The 21,270-nt window shown below is 39.9% G+C and overlaps 1 protein-coding gene across 1 annotated transcript; it reads right to left on the bottom strand.

The window, feature by feature from the left end:
- Positions 1–4,174: 4,174 nt before the first annotated feature.
- Positions 4,175–21,028, bottom strand: BPNT2 (3'(2'), 5'-bisphosphate nucleotidase 2). Its single transcript, XM_048939947.1, has 5 exons — positions 20,521–21,028; positions 10,851–11,010; positions 9,881–9,976; positions 7,891–8,052; positions 4,175–6,514 (listed from the first exon to the last, which is right to left on the bottom strand). The coding sequence occupies exons 1-5, from the start codon at positions 20,899–20,901 to the stop codon at positions 6,243–6,245; spliced, it is 1,071 nt and encodes a 356-aa protein (XP_048795904.1). The 5' UTR covers positions 20,902–21,028; the 3' UTR covers positions 4,175–6,242.
- Between the last annotated feature and the right edge of the window lie 242 nt (positions 21,029–21,270).

Genomic DNA, 21,270 nt, shown 5'->3' with positions numbered 1-21,270 from the left:
GAACAGGAAAAAAAAAAAAAGAAAGAAAAAAAAAAAAGAAAAGGAAAAAAAGTACCCATGGTAGAGTTTGGCAGGAAAATATGGAAGCAGATTTGAGTAAAATAAGATAGTTTGGAAGAGTGTTGGGGAACTTCTTCCAAAGTTCCAAGAGATCCAAAAAACGTGAAATTTCCAAAACTCCTTTTCCATTATACAAATCCATCATCATAATTAAAAACAAATCAGTGGAGATTTCTATACTCATAATAAACTTGATTGAACCCATCGACGATTCCTCAGGTAGAAAGCCAAACACAGCCATAGCACAGCTGAAGCAACTCACCAGAAAAAGAATCTGGAGCATAAAGAAATGAGAAATACCCAACAGAAAGACAGTGTATAGAAAAACATCCTCACAGTCCAATACTTTCAGAGATTTTATTTATAGAATTGTCATTTTAATTTGGCACATAGTAGGAAAATGGGAACACAATTTGGTGGGACAAGAGGAAAAATGCCAGTGTTGGTGGTTGTTTGAGGGGAGGAAGAGGAACACAAATTACAAATTAGGAGCAACCAGGGCTGAGAACAGTATAATATGAAGGTAGGCTCTTATCAGCTGCAGACCACAAAGAAACAAAAAAAATTTGAATCTTAAGCCACTTGGATGATGTTTCCATCTAGTAATGTAGGCAGAAATAAGCCACCAGACATGAGTTTAACACAACCCAGGTTGTTTGTTCTGTTGGCAGAAGCTGAACTCTTCCCAACTTCGCTGAGCTTTCTGTTTGCATCATGTCCGGCTTGCTTCTGCTCTCACTGACATCAGTGGGAAGGTACTTCAGGCCTTTCACAGTGAGCCAGCAGAACCCATCCTAAGCAACACAGCTCTGCACCCAAGGGAACAGATAGGCCAAATGGTTGTAATGTTTCACCAGAAAACAATTTTATTTCCCTCATTTTAAAAGAGTTTAATTTCTTCCTAAACCATTTATATCTTTTCTGCATGTTCTGCTGCCAATCATGTGGAATCTGCTGCCAATCATTCTCTTCAAGCTGCCTTTGTTTTTCTGGTATCTATCACTATCTACCATTTTTTGTTGGGTCAGCACCTTAGACCTTGGTCCTAAATATTACCAGCTTCAGGATAAAATACACTTGTGAGTTTGTTGCTGTTGTCCTCTCATCCAGAAGCTTCTACCTTTGATCCCTTGTCTTTCTTGTTCACATGGGTTAAGAAGCAAGGATCAAGAAAGCACAGACAAACAAAGAACAGCAAAAAGAGCAAAGTGGCTACCCACTAACATCAGAAAACCACAAAGCATAAGGCTTCAGCAGCCCCGTGGTATGAACTGCGAGTGGCATTACCAGCATGAGAGGTGGGAAGACCCTCACAGCAGGTGCTGGCACCCCACTGTAACACACACCCCACAGAAGGTCTCAGACCTCAGTTACTACCAGCTTGTCCCAGCAACTTATGTTATGGTGAACTGCATTCAGAGCTGTTTTGTCATGGAGGGTGGCAGGGCAGAAGACAGAGTATGAATATTTTGGCAATTTTTAATTCATAATTGTGTCCATGGACCTCAGTCTGTATGACAGAGCTGAAATAAGGCTTGGTTCGACTGGCCTGTAAAGAAGCTGTTCAAGCTTTCTAGGTTAAAGATATTTCCCCCTCACCCTGCCAGAGCCTACAATCACAGACATTTATCAGATTAGTTAAATCTCAATAGTATGATTACCTAAACTCTGAAAGTGTAATCAAAATGTAACTTAAATCAAGAGATCAAAATAAGTATTCTCTGCTACGACTTCCCCAAAGTCACCTGCCCTTTTCCCCTCTGTTTTTTCTACTTAGGAAATTTGACCCCCAAAGCAGGAGGGAAAAAAAGGGATGTAAGTCAGCAGACACCCAGCACAAGCAAGTCCCTTCACACTGCAGCCCTCTGAGGAGTGCAGGGCACTTGTTCTGTGTATAGGGCAGGAGCATACAGCACCACACCACTGCTATGCAACTCCAACAGATAAGATGATACTACAAGGATATCAAGATCTATGTTTATCAACAAAAAAAGCAGAGAGGAACTCCAGTGCTGACTGCACTCAATATCTGATCTCCAACAACAGGCAATTTAAAATAATAATAAAAATCTCATACATAAAGCCAGTTTGAAAATTTCTGTTCTTAATGACTGTACAGGAAAAGCAATTACATGAACTGTTGCAACAATCTGCATGGTTCATTCATCATCCAAGTAAGCTATCTCTGCTCACTGCTTTCATTATTGCTTTGCACTCTGTAGATTTAAGTGCTGTTCATCCTGATCTGTCTGTAAAAGCTTAGCAAATAGGTTAAATTCAAAACCAATTGAGTACAATATTCAATCTTCCTATTTGTGTCCATTTATTCAGGAAACACTCATTCAAGAGATGTGTGTCAAGACTTATGGTACAGCACTAGGTATCATCTGTGCTACCATCCAATCTTTTTAGCAGAATGAAAAAGAGAAAATATGTATGACTTCAGAATAATTTCACTTATAATTCACGTAATCATAATCACTCAAACAAAAAAAAATTACCATCTGAAAACCAATGTTAAAATAATGCATTCTCTTACTTTCCTTGTTTGGTGCTGGGATGGTACCATAAAGTTGTTTTGTTGTTGTTTTTTGTTTGTTTGTTTTTTTAATTACTATTTTTTGAAAATATACCTCTGTAGGACTCACATACATTGAGCAATTGTTTAAGGTAACAAAACCACAGGACTTGGAAAGGGCATGAAGAGATCACTGAGTCCAACCCCCCTGCTAAAGCAGGGTCACACAAGTAGGCGTCCAGATGGGTCATTAATATCTCCACAGAAGGAGAATGCACAACCTCTCTGGGCAGCCTGTTCCAGTGCTCTGTCACATTTACTGTAAAGAAGTTCTTCTGCATGATAGTATAGAACTTCCAATGTTCAAGTTTTAGGCCATTACTCTTTGTCCTATTACTACGTAACACTGAGAAGAGCCTGGCCTTGCCCATTTGCTTCCCACCTCCCTTTAGATATTTAAAAACATTTACCAGATCCTCTCTCAGTCTTCTTTTCCCCAGGCTGAGACCCAGGTGACACAGCCTTTCTTCATACAGAAGATGCTCCAGGCCCTTTATCATCTCTGTGGCCTTCTACTGGACTCATTCTAGGAGATCCCTGTCTTTTTAGAACTGGGGAGCCCAGAACTGGACACAGCACACTAAATGCGACCTCGTCACAAAGCGGAGGAGGATCACCTCTCTCAACCTGTTGGCCATGCTCTTTTTAACGCACCCCAGAGAAACGTGCATTTCAGCCATTCTGCAAAATATTTTAGAATTGAGTGTAAGTATGGTCAAATAAATAGGTGTACAGAGTTAACAACATATAAACAAAGTACGCTGGCACATGTGTAACCCACAAGCACTTCTAACACCTGCTATTCTGTGCCAGAGTTGCATTTACATCAGAACCAAGTATTTACCCGAGGCCCATATATGCTCTCACTCAGGCAGCTTCTCTTTCAGTCAAACCGGGAGTTGGAAGCTGTCCAGCTGTGCTAGAGGTGACTAAATGGGGACTTCACTCCTACCTTTCCTGCACTAGCAGATGAAATGAGACTGGGCCAAAAAGAGGCCAGAAGTGGAAAGATATCAAACACTGTGGTTGCATCTAACAAAGCAATTTAGAATACAAGCAGATCTGAACAAGCAAACATCTTCCTGATGAAAAACTAGGTATTTTTGCTGGCATAGGGGAGAAAGGAAAGGAGAACTGGGGCTCTTCTTCATACCATTTTTAGCTTCCTAAGGAAAAATAATTCAGGCAAACACTGTATGCCTTCAACTAAAATGCCAGTAAGCTCTTTTACAATATGTAATGCTATTCTTCATTTCTGTGCCGAAGCTAAGCCTGCTCACAACTTACGCAAGCAATAGAATCCTGCCCAAATTAAAAGCAGTTACATTTTCACAAGGTAAATGTACACATGCTTTCAATCTGAATCTAAAACAATCACACCTTCTACAAGCATTAATTATCCTAAATATTGTGCATCCAAGTTCTGTGACACACTCAAATTTTAACACCAGGCCAATTGTGGCTATTTCTCATCCTTATAATTTAATCCAAATTCTTTAATTACTAAGTAGAAAAGCTTTTTTTTTTTTTAAAAAAAAAAAAAAAAATTATTGTTAGGCTTCAAGCCACTTCTATCAGCATGAGGTGGGAGTGGGGGGAGGGAGGAGGTGGGAAGCTGCAATTATCTTGTAAAACATTACTAACGCCTTGGTAAATACCTGGACTTTTATTTTTCATTGAGGTTTGGAAGCTCAACAAAGTTTTGTTGAAAAATATCAGCCTCTTTTCTAAAGGGGTATATTCACTTATCCATCATAGCATATATAGCTGTTCATTAAACTTAACTTGGAAATTAAGTTGCTTCATATATTACCTACATGTGTAAAAGCGATGCACAAATAGCAGCAATAGTATCAATTTTGGGGAAAAAAAAAAATCAGAAGAAAATCTACCCGTACCAAAAGGCTAGTGAGACTAAGCAATCAGTCTACCCTGCCAGTAAGTTAACAACATAAAAGTCTGTATCTGTAATTATGCAACATCTGAGGAAACATGAATGCAAGCAAGAAGAACATTGAAAGACGTATTGTCGCATATTCCCCAGCTGGCATAAGGAGAAAAACCTCTTTTTGATCAGAACAGCAGGATGGTGAAAGAAGATGAAAACAAACATGAGAATTTGGTTTAGAAAGTCAAACTGAAACACCTTTTTTATTTTTTAATTAAGTATTTGTATTAATTAAGTATTTTAGTTTTTGTGAGAAGAAACAGGAACCTACTGATAATTATAACAGGTTTGTTTTAACTTTCTGAAATCCCTTCAGAGGGGTGCACAGAACAACAAAACCAATGTAGACAGAACTCTACCTATTTTAGAGATACTCTAAAATTCAGCACTTAGTATCAAAGGGCCCACATTCTATATGCAAGTTGGACTCACAAATAGCATTTTTCAGTAAGGTTTTGCGGACTTCAAGTGCCACTTGTTCTTCAAGCTTGCTTGAATAGACTCAAGTTAACAGAAAACAGTCTACGTATGTATAAATTAAGTAACCATAAGTAATTTGGGATGGCTCAAGAACTTACAGCAGAAAAGAATGTCCCTTAATCTAAGAAGATAGAAAGTCACTTTGGGAGGTTCTAGAAAAAAAAAATATGCTACTTTTAGCTCATATTGTAAAGGGAATCAGCCAATCAGCCATTCCATATGAGTGTGGCTCTACTGAAAGATGGAAACAAACAAACAAACAAACAATAAAGAGGTACTGAAGAGGATGCTTCTGTAAGTACAAACACCAAGTGATGAACAAGACCTACATCAGAGGAAAACCTAGCATGCATCTTCAACACTGTACAGAGAAGTCAGCAAGGACAAGAATTAACAATTAAAAACTATACAAGGAAGCATTGCTTTCTTCTAAAAAGGTATATGGAAATAATTTCACTAATAAATAAAACACTGACATTCACAACTCATCTGAATTAAACTGGTTTAAATCTTCAGGAGAAAGTGAAAATAGTACAGAACGTTTTTTTTTTTTTTATTATTATTATTATTTTCCTCTTCAAAAGCAGAAAGAGTGCCACTCTATCAAAAGATAGACTGTTGCAGCATATAAATTTGTGTCAATCATCTTGTGCTTTCTGTTCAGGGGATAGAGAACACAGGGTCATCTTTCCTATTAGATTGTTCACAGTTATCAAACACCTACATAAATCACTCTTTGTTTCTACTTAATTCATTAAGGAGTTGCTAAAACTACAGTAACATGATGTAAAAGTTTCCAAGCAATTCCTGTGAGAACTACTTAGGTTATTTTATGAATCAATTTGGATTTCTCTTTAATTCTCCTATGTTCACAACTATGTAACGTATATGCTCCTTGAATGTAAGAAGTGCATGAAAATGGTCCAAAAGAAAAAAAAAGACACGGAAACTGAGGTGTGAGGCAGTCAGTCCTCTTCCTACTTCTGCTTATTATTATTATTGTTGATTTTTTTTTTAAATACCATCACTGAGAAAACCCAATGCATGATACAGTCCCCACATCCTCACCAAACTGCTTTGCTGTTCATCTTTCCCAGCAAGTTTTCAAACCTGCTTCTCTAGACAGAGCATCTGGAGGCTACAAAAGCATGACTTGTATTTCTCCATCAACCACATTTATTTGTGTGATGTTTTTTCCAGATCTGGAAGTTTTTCAATTAGTGCTTTATGGTCCATGTTGATACTGGCTATAAGTCCTCCCTCATTGCCATCTGAGCCAGTGTAACTAATTTCTTCACCCGTCAGAGTAGTCATGTGGCCACCCAATGCTCTCAACACTGCATTTCCAGCACATATGTCCCACTTCTTAATATAGGTGACATGGATATACACATCAGCTTCTTCTTGATTCTTTTCAGCCACGTCAAGGAGAGCCAGCACTTTGTAACCTACAATAATTGGTCAGAATAAAAAAGTTAAACCACATTTTCCATTTCCACACAAAGGAAAAACCTAACAGTAACTGTTAATAACTTGCATATGCAAAATACTGGATAGTGATGTCATGAAGTATATATCCTGCCACTGCAGTACAACATTGAAAGCACCAATAAACCTGCCTGCCATCTGACCTATACAGAAAATTGAAAAAAAAATCCCATAAGAACAAAAAACACTTCCTCAAGATTCCTTTAGACAGACTTTACATATGTGTTACGTAGACTTATTTAGACACGTTAAAAGAAGTAAACTATAAACTCAAATACAGTTTTGCTCTTACATTCAAATATTTATTCCCTGATCACTATATTACAGTGAAGTCTACTTCTTTTTCTGGCTTTTTATTACAAGAAAGATGCATAGATATACACCACTCTTTGTCACAGCAACTTAGTCCAGGGCCATTTATGTCTATCATAGTACAAAGTTATTGCTTAAAATAGCATTCTTTTCTTTATTTTACAGAGATTTTTTTTTTTTTTTTTTTTTTTTTTTTTTTTTTTAATTTTTCAGCTATTCAACCAATCATTTTTGTTTTGCTAAACAATTTCTTCATTTGCAGAGTTAAGCCCAGGCCTAATATAATCAGCTGCACTTTCATCACCTCTGTCATAAGAAAATTGATTTACATTCACTGTCAAGAGCCTGAACAAGATCATCTTCTCTAGCTTTCCACATTAAAGACTTAAAAAGACACATTTCTGTAAAATTCAAATTTTGTATGGATTTTGGAGATCTAAAAACATCCATTGCTTTACACTAGTGAAGCAATATAACGCATTATGCCAGTAAAATGCAAAAGGATATTGCGTAAGGTTATGAAACATAGCTAAAAACTCCTCGGACTGAATACAGGACAGATAGCAATGGTCTTCAGTTACAACACTTTCCTATTTCCTGATGTAAATGAAAGCAATAGTATCAATCTTTAATGGCTTTTTCTTGTAACGCTGTCTAATTAATGTACTATTAGTTATCTAGGAACCAGCTGATTCTCTTCCATGATTCTTTATTTGGTCACACATTCTTTTACCTTCCACAAAGGCATCAGCACTTTCAGTGAATGTATACCAATGTTCAACAGGACCAAAACAGCACACTCTGGTCCAGGGCTAGATACACACAAACTGCCTGAAGCAGGTTTGCATTCAGGTTTCTATAGTCACGAGATACTGTGTCCCTACTGCAGAGCGCTTGCTTCTGGGAACATGAACAAAAGAGGAGAAAGAACTCATGTCACACTTATTTCCTTTTGTCTAATAATGGCTACCCCTTCAAATAGTTTGAAAGCAATAAAATTGATAGAACGTTTAAAGAACCAAACCTGCTCCTCCAGCGGGGATTATCACAGTCTTATTTCCAAAAGTCTGCCGTGCAACCTGCTCCACTTTTCCTGCGTGGGAGCGCGATACAATAATCCTTGGAGTCTTGTCATTGTAGAAGGAACGAGCTTTTACATTTGACCCACCATCCACCATTGCCCAGGCTACAAGAGAAACACAAATGCCACTAAGCTTTATGAAAAGCTCTCTGTTAAGCATACAGATAAAAGAACACTCTTTGGAGAAGACTGAAGCGACTCAGTTATCCTCCGTAAGAGCAAAATTTAGGATTGACTGAGGGAAGTCCACACGTGCACAGAAGCATAAAAGAAAAAGAAACAGCTCCACACACACAGCTTTGTGCTTATGGACTACTCCTATGTCATGCTTTCAAGTGCACAATAAGGCGGAAAAAATCCCAAAAATAGCTTGCAACTGAAAAATCATTAAAGTTAGAAGACATTTCTGAGGCAGATCTAGATCCAATTTTTCCTCAAACAATTCTTCAGTAAAAACCAAAAACGACCCTTCAAAAAAGACAGCAAAAATGTTACCTTACATTCTACTGCTACAAAGGATAATCATACTAAAGAAGTGAAAACATTTGATAGTGCATTTTGGAGGACTGGTTTTATTATACGCAACCTACTACTTATTTCATCATGCAATTCAAAGCCAAGCTTCGTAGGTGGCATCTCCTAACCATTAATTTGACATTTACTTAGCAGACTAACCAGCAATTGCATCTCAGTAGAGGACCACATTGTACAGCAACAGACTGAGCTGTGTGTAATGACAACAGTGACTTTTTCATGGCTTTGTATTGGTGTGGTACTATTAGGAACAATTCTACTCACAACATGCTGTTACTTCCAGCTTGGAAAATGAAAACTCTTCACACAGAATGACAGAATTAACTGCATTTCATCTGATGCCATGTCTGAACATGTCAGACTTTTTAAAACAAGTTAAATCCTCAAGATTACAGTGCTGAAAAACATTTGTTTACATACAAGTTGATACTTAGAAAATACAATCCAATAAGCCCTTCAGGATTCTTAAAGAATACCAAAATATAGCACATACTTAAACAACATAGCTTAATGGAAAACACTGCTTGTTGGACTGCATGATCTTAGAGGTCTTTTCCAATCTTAGAAAATTCTATCATTCTATGTCTGGTAATCAGGTTCATATTTAAAGAAGGTAAAATGTTTAGATCAAAATATTAAGTGTTCAAAAAGCACAAAAGAGAACAAAATTCATACATTAAGTCAGTTCCTGTGCAAGAACTACTACATAACTTCACAACTCTAGAGGTCAGTATTGCCTAAGGAAAAAACAAGAAGAGAAATTCTTCTTTCAAGCGTATACTATATGAGATGTGAACACTAAAACTACTTCGAAGCATTCAGAAGTACACATGGCCACAGAGTGCCAAACGTGAACTTATCTTCACTGATACCTCATTAGTACTAATGACTTAATTAGGCCAGGAATATGCCTTAATAAAACACGTCTGATACTCAATAAGGCTACCTTAGACAGTCTTGCCTGATACATAGGAACAGTTGCCATTAAGATCTTTCATTTATCTCTGGATGCAATTTCATAGACCCAAGTTCTGCTGCAGTTCTGCTAAAGACTATTAGCACATACAAGACCAGTCAGCATGTATATAGGTTTTATTTTCTTTGGTTTCCTACAAGCACTCCTATTGAAGAAATCTTAATTGTTAAACATATTTTCCATTAGTTGTTTTTTTATTTATTCGTTTGTTTTAAATGCATCATTTTTATATTAAACAGAGACAGCATTTTCCTTTGGGGCCTCACAGCACACTGACAGCTCTGGATTCGAGGTCTGCAGTGCTGTTCTTTTGCACTCAAGTATTATTTTCCTCATTTATATCCAGAGATTTTCTCTCAAACATTGAATTTTAGTTAACACTATGACAGAAGAGATCAGAAATATATGAAGGGATAAAGATACCTGTATATGCCGAGAATGGCTTATGTATCACTCCTATTACTGGTTTCCCATTTACAGCCACACAAACCATTGTTGTGACATACTGCCAAAGATCCTCTGTGGGCAAAATGAAAGGAAGAAAGTTCATGGACAGATGTTCAGAATGCAGGAAAAAAAGCAGGTTGGACGTGATATAAACATTGCTCTTTGAAGACTAGCCTACTTTCTAACTGGTACAATTACATAACTTTGTTTCATCTTCAAATAACTTTGTAGATAGCAAAAGATTTTACAGGCTCCCAGTTCCCCAGCAGTTTTTCTTCTTCAGTAGATGTACCTTGTGCTCATACTAGAGCCACTGCTAGTAATTATCTTATGTAGTGTGTATCTTCATAGAATCTGTGCTCTTAAATTCTCCCTTCTATGCCCCATATCTTCTATAGTTTCAAAGGTGAAACATTCAAACGCTGAAGAACATTCACCTTATAAGTGATTGTATCAATAGAATATTCAGCTACCATTTCAGTTGTATTGCCTTAAGCTGCTTAAGCGACATCTTAAAACATACGAAAAAGAGAGACTGAATTATATATCCTTTTCAAAAGTCGGAAACAAGAAGTCATTTTAATCAAGTTAAATATATTCATTTATTCTTTCCTTTCCAGAAAGGAACAAAAAAATTCTGAGCTTAGTGTTATCACAGTAATAACCGAAATCAAGACATGCAATACCAGCAGAACCTGTAAGTGGCATTACCATCTATTTTAGTAATTACTTTGTTGCAAAGAATTCCTCAGTTATTTCAGAATTGGAACGCATAAAAGTAATGTTATGGTGCGACAGCTATACAGATTTCATTATAAACATGTGCTCAGTGTAACACATCAGCTTTGATAGAGCACACTCTAAATACGTATCAGTATTTAGAGATGCCACTTTAAATACTTACCATTTTGCCTTTAGTAAAAAGACAAACATTAGAATTACATACCTGTGTACTCTTGTGTAGCATCTAATGGATCAATCCAGACAGTAACACTTTCTGCTGGAACCTCTTTAGGCTGTATTTTTTCTTTTATATCTTCAGGAATATTGCGATCCCAAGAGACTGTCTCCTGATCAGTTGTATCAACACGTTCCTCAGAGTTTATCTACGATAAGAAAACAAAAGCAGGTGCATTAATTTATCAGATGCAGCAACTGTAGAAGTGGAAAAGTTAGAAAATCTTGTATGCATCTGTTTCTCCCTTCACCTCAAACTACAACAGCACACACTGGTCATTTTTCAGCAACTGACAAGTTGCTAACATCATGTTACAAGTAATGAAAAATCACAATACACAGTTTTATCGTGAACCACACCACAGTTGGACGCCATAATTCTGACTTCAGCTCTTCCTATGGAGTGTTCCCATTGTAAGAATTCTATCTTTTACTCAGAATTTAAATGCAGTTGCGTCAAAGATACAAGCAGAATATTCAGTTCAGGATGCTTGTACACTATACAGCTACAGTGGAGATCTAATACTGTACTTACACTGACCAATAAACAAAGATTCAAGTGTACAATTCTTATCAGTACTTTGCAGACTGTAGTATGACACATGGGATTAAGAATCCTAGGTTATATTCCTGCTTCAGGGATTGAATAATGACTAGCAATATAAGCAGCTCAACTGGGTGTAACCTTTACACAGCTGTCAGATGTGTTTTATTTTATAAACAAGTCAGTAACATTCCTCATCTGTCTTTAGGGTAGATTAGGCCAAGAAACTAAGATAACCTAGAAATAACATTTATAAACAGCAGTTAATAATATTTAACCTTGTTGTCACTTGCTGTCTAGCCTACTGAATTTTATTCTTGAACACAAAGTGTTACATAGAACCACAGAATTAAATCCCTCACAGTCAGTGGTATCTTTCATCAGATCAAGCTGCCTGAGTCCCATCCAACCAAATCCTGAATGCCTCCAGAGACAGGGCATCCACAACTCTTCTGAACCTGTGCCTCACCACTCCCTAAGAATTTCTTCCTAACACCTAACTTAAATCTCCTCTTTTAGCTTAAAGCTGTTCCCTCTTGTTCTATCACTACCTGCCAGTCTGAAAAGTCAATCTCCCTCCTATTTATAAGCTCCCATCAAGTACTGGAGGGCTACAGCGAAGTCTCCCCGGCACTTTCCCTTTTCTAGGCTGAACAAGCCCACCTCCCTCAGCCTGCCTTCATAGGAGAGGTGCTCCAGCCTTTTGATCACCTTTGAAGCCCTCCTTTGGGCCTGCTCCAACAGCTCCATGTCTTTCTTGTGCTGGGGGCCCTGGATGCAATACTCCAGATGGGGACACAGAAGGGCAAACCAGAAGGAGACGATCTCCTCCCTTGCCCTGTTGACCATCCCTTTTTTGATGCAGATCAGGGTACAGTTGGCTTTCCAGGCTGCAAGCTCACACTGTTGGCTCATGTCGAGCTTTTCATCCATCAACCACAGGTTTGTCTCCATAGGGACGCTCTCAATCCACTTGTCCCAGTCCACACTGATAGTGGAGACAGCCCATTTCAGAACAGAGATCAGAGCTCTGTCCGTTAGTGCAACTCACGACCCCATTCTGCTGAAGGGATGAACATTCTGCAAAACCCAGTACTGTAATTTCAGCTGAAGTAGTAAGACAGCTTTGAGTCACAACAGATTCATCTGACACAGAATACTGTACATAATGATATCTTACACTACAAAACATATGTCCCCACAGTTCCTCATGCAGGGTTACACAGGTCAACCTGCCTCAGTTCACACTTACTAGCTTACTACAATTTCACGCATGGTTTACAGGAGAGCTGTAATATAACTGAACAAAGGTAATGCCAAACAGAATTCAGATAAATTCAACTCATTTCCTTTTAGCACCTCAGTTACATCAGGAGACTGGTACTTCTTTGTTCTTTCTACTGACAGTAAAAAGGAAGGCACTATCACTGTGCCTTTCATGCTTTAGCCTATAAGAAGCCTTCAGCAATGCATCAGTCCACTAATTATTCATTAGAACAATGAAGCTTGTTGCTCAGATGTGTTTTTTAAATGCCTAAGTGTACTCAACTTGGACTTTTAAGACATTCCAGAATATCAGAAAAGCCTGTTTAGAGGCAAGCTAAATCGAATGTAATTCTAAAATGATTTTCTTTATTGATTAGTTCTGATGTCCAGCCATGTCAAAATGTCAAGCAGACATGGGATGCGAGGTGTCTACCACTTACAGCCACCTATTTCACCTTATTGACTACAGAAGGAGTCTGCAATCATATTAGCTTGGATCCAGATATCTAACTGCTAAAGCAGATGAATATCCTTTAACTAAACAAACTTATTATAGATGTTACAGATAAGTGACACTGAAAAACAATGAAAATAAAGAAGTGATCAGATTAGGTCAGGCTGAATGGGTCTCTGAGCAACCTGATCTAGCTGTAGATGTCCCTGTCTTTGTATGGGAGCTGGGCTAAGTAACTTTTAAAAGACCCTTCCAACTCAAATCATTCTTTAATTCTGCATTTGAATATAACAGACTTTGTATCAGTAGGATTTTCACTGAATTTACTTGACAAGTAAAGACACCACACATCTCAGCTGTAACAAATTATTAGCAAAGGGTTAAAAGCCATCTTGTTCAAGAGGACTGAAAAATAAAGAAGCAAGCAAAACTTCAACATCTCCAGCCACATGTCATAGCTGTCTTTTCATGTAAAACCAGTATTTGAAGCACTACACGCCAAGCAGAACCCTTGAAGTTGCCATGACATTTACAAATTAAACATCTGTCATTGTACGATCAACCTGATGATTGTGTTTTTCCCAGCGGGAACCGTTCTGCAGAGTCAAAACAAGTAGCTCCACAGACTTGGCAGGCTCAACACAACCTCCAGGCAGTTCAAGTTCTGCTATAGCATATCAGGCACCTCTATAAGAAATTGCATTTTAACAAGAAAAGAAAAAAACTGGCAACAAAATATATTTCCTCAATAGAATGCAGAACAAAGGCTGCTTCCAAAAAAAGTTACTAGAGTTGGAATCAATCCTATAAAAAGGAAAGAAATCTCTCGTTACACTTGTTATTTCATTACAGTAAAATTAGAGATTTGCACAGTAATAGTTACTGAGATTTTTGGTTTCAAAGGCTAAGTTCTGGAATTAAAATGCTAGCCCAGCTGATATGAAGTACTGCATTGCATCTTTGGAATTAAAGACACCTCCAATGCCAAATCCCATATCCACATGTGGCTGATGGTGCTGAGGATGTGGCAGTGTGAACTTCACGACTTGCATCTTTCTTTCTCTGAGATGCACCAGAGATTTCGCCCAGAGGCTGAGGAATCTCCTTCTTTGTGATATTCAGAAGCTACCTGACCATGGGCCTGGCATCCTACTATGGGTGTCCTTACTTGAGCAGGGCTTGAGCCAGAAGGACCCTAAGGTCCCTTCTAGCCTCAGCTATTCTGTGATTCTCTGCAAGTATCTAAAAGGTACTGTTTTCAGAGAAACACCTACTACTTCAGAAATTGTGTAACCCATGATGTTGCAGCATTTATATTGCTAGTGCAGTCTCTTGCAACAGTCATAACTAATCTGCCGGAAAAAAACAGTGGAAAGAAAAGATAGCAGTGCTGTGGTCGTATAGACCCCGTGACACTAGTTCCATTTTCTGCTCTTCCTCTGCAAGCCACCTGAAAGAAACAGTCATCTGGGTCACTCACTCTTCTACCAGTATTACCATTTATTCTGCATCCTCAGCTGAATACAAGTCATAGGCCACGCAGAAACTCACAGCCATTCCACCACCTGCATATACTAAATTTATTTATTGTTATGAAACTGTATTATAGGTCTGTATAATAATGTTGCCTTACAGAGAATCACCAGTCCTTAGTACTGGGAACTTTTCTTCTTTTACTTTAAATACAAGAGAATATACCAGGAAAACGTGCCTTTGTACTAATATGATGGCACATTTTACTGCTTGATGTTGAGTTCCTACCTGCCATTCCTATTTGCTGGAAGCCTCCAAAGGCTGTGACCTTAAATTTCAACCTTTTCTGAAGCGATATGGATATGCAGTTGACTCAGCTGCCAAGTCTTCAGCTATGGTAGATTAACAACCACAATGCTAAATGCTTTAGCCAAAGTTTATTCCAGCAAGATACTCTCAAATTGTTAACATACCTAACTATAAAGTTGCAAGTTTCTACACTTGCTATCACCTACTCTTAAGAGTTAGATTTAAATAGCAATCCATCTTACATATGTGCTTATTCCTGAAAGTCTTTTAGATCCCCATCTGGTAATAAAGTGCTCTCAGTTCCAAATCTTGATGTTTTTTTATTAGTAATAGAAAACAATTACTATTCCACTCAACATAAACAAGACAGTTCAGGTAACAACAAGATGTATTCATATTCTGACTTGTGAATTTACAATTCCAAGTACAATAGTTCAAGAACAGAGTGATCAGCTGAATGGGTAACTCCTGTGATTCAAACAGGAACATGAAACAAAATGCCTAAAGACCCAGATGAAGCAGCACACAGGAACATCAGCAAAACACTAACAGGTTCTTGACTTCACTTTTCTATTTTCTTAGGGCATTAGCTCTGCTTAACAGACACAGTCAACTCGTCAGTCATTACGCAATGTGTGCCTTACACACACTTAAGATTCAAACTGAACTTGGCCATTTGTATTCAAGTGATTCAAGTGATCAGTTACTTGGTTAGGCTTCAGAAGAGCATTCAGAGGAGAAAGGTTCCCTCAGCAGCCTTTGAGCTCCTCCATTTACCGAAGCTTCCCTTGCACAGCCACACACGTCCCACCATCACCACCCAGCTCTGAGAAGGGACATACTCCCACACACTGGAGGCTGTGCTCTTTCACCTTTGTTTGCTCAGTTGCTGACTTCTCCCTCAATTGTACCAGAGGGCAAAGCTGCCTCATTTTCTTGCATCCTGACTTACAATGAATAGAAGTTGGTAAAAATAGCAGAAATACAACAGAGTAAATTGCAGTGATCACAGGAGTTACACCTGTTGAAACAACTAAAACCTAAGAACAATAAAAGTAATAAAACGTCACTCCCTCGTTAGTCCACAAATTGTTTCACTAAATTGAAGAATTCACATTCACAGTTCTGCACAGACAGAAGTTCAACAGAAAGAAAGGAATGACAGGCTTGCTGTAAGTGCCACAGCACCACTTGTCAACCTAAGACCCCAGCCACGCAGGAGCAGAGAACAGCACGTACACAGCAGCTCCAAGGAGCTCTGTGTTCTGTGAGGCACTGCACCAGCACAGAGCTCCAGGTGCTCAGCTGACAGACCAGATAGCCCTGCTGCAAGCACAGTGCTACTGGTAATTATACCTGCAAAGATAAGATCACAGAGCCTGTTACCATGAAGTTGGGGGTTTAATTTCATTTTGGGTACAGACTCAGCAAGAGTCAACGAGCATCAGGTAAAACCCATATTAAAAAGTGTATGCTCAGCCAACACCTACTGATGAGAATACAGATTAACATTCATGCTTCCTGCTTTACTTTCAAATATGCTTGTAATCACTATGATCATGATGGCCAAAAGAATGTCAACTTTCTTAAAGCCCTAAGAACTAAGAATGCCTTTCTTCCAACATGAAGAAACAAATTACTGTGTTTACGCTGGAGAGCACCGAAACCCTTCTAAAATCTAAGTAGCATTTTGTTCTTAAGATCTAGTCCTTTGACATACCTATCTTACTCCACTGAATTAGTTATCAGATGCAGAGCTTGCCATCTTAGGCCTGGAAAAGAGAAGGCTCCTGATTGTGGCCTTTCAGTACCTAAAGGGGAGCTACAGGAAAGAAGAGGACAGACTCTCTAGCAGGGTCTATGGTGATAGAACAAGGGGAAATGGCTTCAAGCTTAAAAAGGGTACATTTACTCAAGGTACATGTATTTTTATTTTATTTTATTTTTAAACAGTGAAGGCGGTAAGGCACTGGAACAGGCTGCCCATAGAGATGGCAAATGTCCCATCCCTGGAGACATTCAAGGGTAGGCTCTGGGCAACCTGATCTAACTATGCATGTCCCTGTTCACTGCAGGGGAGTTAGACTAAATGACCTTTAAGAGCCCCTTCCAGCTCTAAGGATTCCACATTCTACTCTATTCTAAATAGATAAAAGAACCATTAGGTTCAGGGCAGCGTCAAGACCAATGAAAAGATGCTTAAAGGGAAAGGCTGGGAAGAAAAGACTTGATTTCCATTATAGTCACAATAAACCAAGAAGAAAATAAGGGTATTTCTTTGCTCAATATTCAATATTCAGAAAACAAGACATACAGCTGGCACAACTACAGAGAAAAAATATCAAAGTACTGGTCAAAAATAAGCACAAACTGCCTAAGGAGGGGGAGAGATCATTTGAGTTAGCAAGACTGAAATCTGCATCCTGTGAAAGTCATGGCAGTGTAGTGCAGAAGCAAAAAAGCAGAACTATGTGTGCCACTTTAAAACTGGCTTTTTCAATGTGAGAACAGGACTTTGGCCAAAGCTCACATTTAAGGAGAATGCACCTCCCTAGTAAATCATTCCCACCCCTTCGTGCAAGTACACTGTTCCTTCTGATGTGTTGATGCAGTCTGTCAGTAGGGCCGCAATGCAAAGTGAAGCATTTAAGTATTCTTAAAGTGTTACTTATTTTACACTTTTCACCTTGGATGCATTCAGATATCAAGTTTCCAACACCAACTTCCACACAGGCAGTACTGTTAAAACAGAAAACCCTGACATGTAGTGCTCAGATAAACTCTTGTAGTGGGTAATGCTAATGAAACTCCTGAACAAGTCATCTGTTCAAACAGAGCAGATCTTCCAGGCAGAGCATATCCAGGATTCTTGACAGTTTCCAACTGGATTTGGAATCATAGGTTCTCCTCTCCAATCGCTCCATCCTTTACCAGGGCTGGCTTGAGCATCACTTTAAAGCCTTCACCCAGTTCCCAAAGCCAGTCCTTATTTCACAAATGCTGGGCAAGGAGTAAGTTGAGCTGCATGGAGAAACAACCCAAAAACCAAACAGTGAAGTAACCCAGAAAAGGTAAAGTAGTAAAGTAGAAAGAATCAGAAGAGATGATTTTAGCTGGATCAGACCCCTGAGTACTTCTTAGCATGACAAGCAAATAGAAGAAGACAACATTGCTGAGGATAAATCTCAAGCCTGTGGCTGCAGTTGAAGACTTTATGAAGAGAAACCATTGTGCATATTTGACCATGAAATGCATTTTGAAGTCACCTGCACACAAGCTTCATAGGAGATGCAAATTTTCACTGCTTGCACTTGACTGCACTGAGACAACCCTGGCCAATATCTGAGTTAGAAAGGACTTACCACCCGCCCGTGCCTTTTGTTGGGGGGTATAACAACAATACACAGTACTGTTCCATTTCCTATGCACTCATAAAACTGAATTGATCTGTTGCTCTTCTGTTTCATCCAACCTTGCTGCAACAGGTTTTAAATGCAAATACATACATTTGTATCAAACAAAACTGGAGATGTAAGCAGTGGAGTTACACTGTAAATGAAAACAGCATTACTTGCAAAACATTTTCTTTATGTATTAATCATTTTTCCCCTCTTCTTCCCCTCAAATTTTGATACATATATATACATATATTTTCAAATCACAACTAAATGAATTGTGAGAATCCTCCCAGATTTATTCCAGCTTTCACATGTGAAGGTCTAGCTCTTCCTATATTCTCTTAATAACCACTTCCTAGAAGAAGTTCTACTTCAGACAGACTGCACATTTTGTGCTCTGCCAAGCAGCATGATACAGGACATCCACGACTGCTCACTGACTTCGGTTTATTTCAGTCAAATGACTTCTCCCTGTAGTTATTTTTAAACACCGGAAAGCCACAATTTATCATGAGCTTAACGTTGAGATACCCGTTAAGCTTAGGGCTTCCATGATGCAAGTAAATCAGTATTTTGCTTTACTCACAAACTTTGTTGAATTCTTTCAGTTTTTGTGTGACTGTTCTTTTGTTACCACTGTCTTCTCGAGCAAAAATAGAGAAGGGTTTCTATTTTACTTGAGCAACATTCTTTATGCCGGAGTGTCCGTCTGTACTTGGGGATAAGGCTGCGGCCTTATTGCTTCACATGAAAGATGTCTCAGAAAAACTTCATATCGTTATCAACACAAATTACAGTTCTGTTCTGTAAACAGTAGGAATTTAAAATAGAGGATGCAAGAGGTACATAACAGAATTACTGATGAAGATGATCTTGTCTTCACACCTGAAAATTTTGTACTCTAACATGCAAATAGTTTTAAAAAAAAAAAAAAAAAAAAAAAAAAAAAAAAAAAAAAAAAGGCTTGAGTTGGAAGGGACCTCAAAGATCATTCAGTTCCAATCGTCCTGCTGTGCACAGGGTTGCCAACCACTAAATCAGGCACCAGATCAGGTTGCTCAGAGCCCCATCCAAATTGGCCTTATACACCTTCAGGGATGGGGCATCCACAATGTACCTCTCTGTGCCAGAGCCTCACCACTTCAGCATGCTACAGCCTGAGACAGCATGTTTTACCAACATACACAGTTTGGTAGATATTTCTTACATACCTAATGAAAGAAGGTGTTATCATTCAGATCATATACTTCAAATATCCCAGAGATGACTTGTCAGAGTTAGAAACATTAAATCAGCTGAAGGATTTGTCAAACTCACTATTCCTCATCCTCTTAAACTCTCAAGCTCATTCAATCTAACAGAGTAGAGAACCGGGGAAAAGATAAAGTCATACACCTGAATTTTACCTGGTTCTGGGATGTATATAAACGTGATTGATTTCAGAATTTGTGAACATATCTGTGCTTTAGGGAGTACCATCAGTTTTTGAAGGATAGCAGAAAATGCTATCTACTTGGAAAATACAGCAAAACACTGTTTTCAAGCATGGAAAGCTCAATATTTATGTCCTTCAAGGAGAAAAGACCCATGTCAGACCGTCACCTGAGAGGGGCACACACAGGCAGCCACACACAGAGCAAGCACTGCACCAAGCTCTAATCCCAAAGCAAATCCCCAGCCTTCAGTTAACACAGAAAGCCTTTATACCTACACAAAGGCAATCCCTCCTCCTACAGAGGGGTCAAAATGCGTTACTTTCAGCAGCCACACAGTCACACCATAACAATCCGGGACTTTTCCTTCAACACAGAGTTTCTTAAGGCAGCTTGTCACTGACAGACAAACCATTCACCTTCAGAGCACGGCCTGAAGGCGTGCCAATACTCTTGTAGAGAAAGATGAAGAACTTAACTCCACATCAACAATCCATCAATCTGATGGTTTCACAGTGAATGTGGTCCGTACAGCACTTTACGGAGAGACACACACCCAAAGGACCCTCTAACCAGGCACTGAAAACCGACTAAATGCCTGCTTACAGGAGCTAGAAGGGCTTGGATCTCCTCACCCTCCCAACCCCTTCCTCCCACTCACGATGAGGTGGCACCGCCACAAAGTCAATCACGAAAAGAAGCGCGTTTCCTGCGCCCCGTCCCCAGCCGGACGCCGACACGTGTCGCTCCCCGAGCGGCAGCTGCACGCAGCACCCACCTACCTGCACGGCGGGGAAGGCGGCCCTCAGCAGGTGGAACATGCGGCGGTTGGACAGCAGGTCGCCGCTCGTCAGCTTCTCCTCGGCCCCCTCCCGCGTCTTCCCCTTGGCCTTTTCGTTGAGCACGTTGCCATCGCGGACCCGCCGCACCTCCACGCCGCCCCGCACGGCCGCCAGCACGGACACGGCCAGCAGCTCCCGCAGGTCCACGTTGGCCGCCGAACCGCGGGATCCCTCGGGTCCGCCCGCCGCCGGCTCGCTCAGCATGAAGAAGGCGAAGCGGCCGGCCAGGAATCCGGAGTAGAGATGGTAGAGGACACCCAGCCCCAGCAGGCAGAACACGGCCATGCCGAGCGGGGAGAGGCGAATCCCCATGGGCGCCATGGCCGGGCGCAGCGAGGCGGTGCTGGGCACTCACTGTGGCCCCATGGCTCGGCTCGCTCCGCCGCGGCGGGGCCGGCCGGCTCCAGCTCCCAGAGGGCTGGGGCGGAGCGGAGCCTGTCTGTATCCGGGTCAGGGGGGGGCGGAGCGCCGCCGTGAGCACTGAGCATGTCTCGGCTGCCGGCCGGGGCTGGGGTTTTGCTGTGGGATCGCCTGTGGGGGTCGAGAGGAGGGAGCGGTGGGGTGTGTTGTGCATCTATGCTCATACCGACTTGTGTTTCTTGGAGGTGTTAAGCTTTTGGAATCATAGAATCACTGAGGTTGGAAAAGACCTTTGACTTTGTCCGGTCCGGCCATCAGCTCAACACCACC

Source organism: Lagopus muta, chromosome 3 (assembly GCF_023343835.1).
Source record: "Lagopus muta isolate bLagMut1 chromosome 3, bLagMut1 primary, whole genome shotgun sequence".
NCBI lineage: Eukaryota > Metazoa > Chordata > Aves > Galliformes > Phasianidae > Lagopus > Lagopus muta.
The sequence above is the reverse complement of the archived record's forward strand: the minus strand, read 5'-3'. Positions and strand labels throughout refer to the sequence as shown.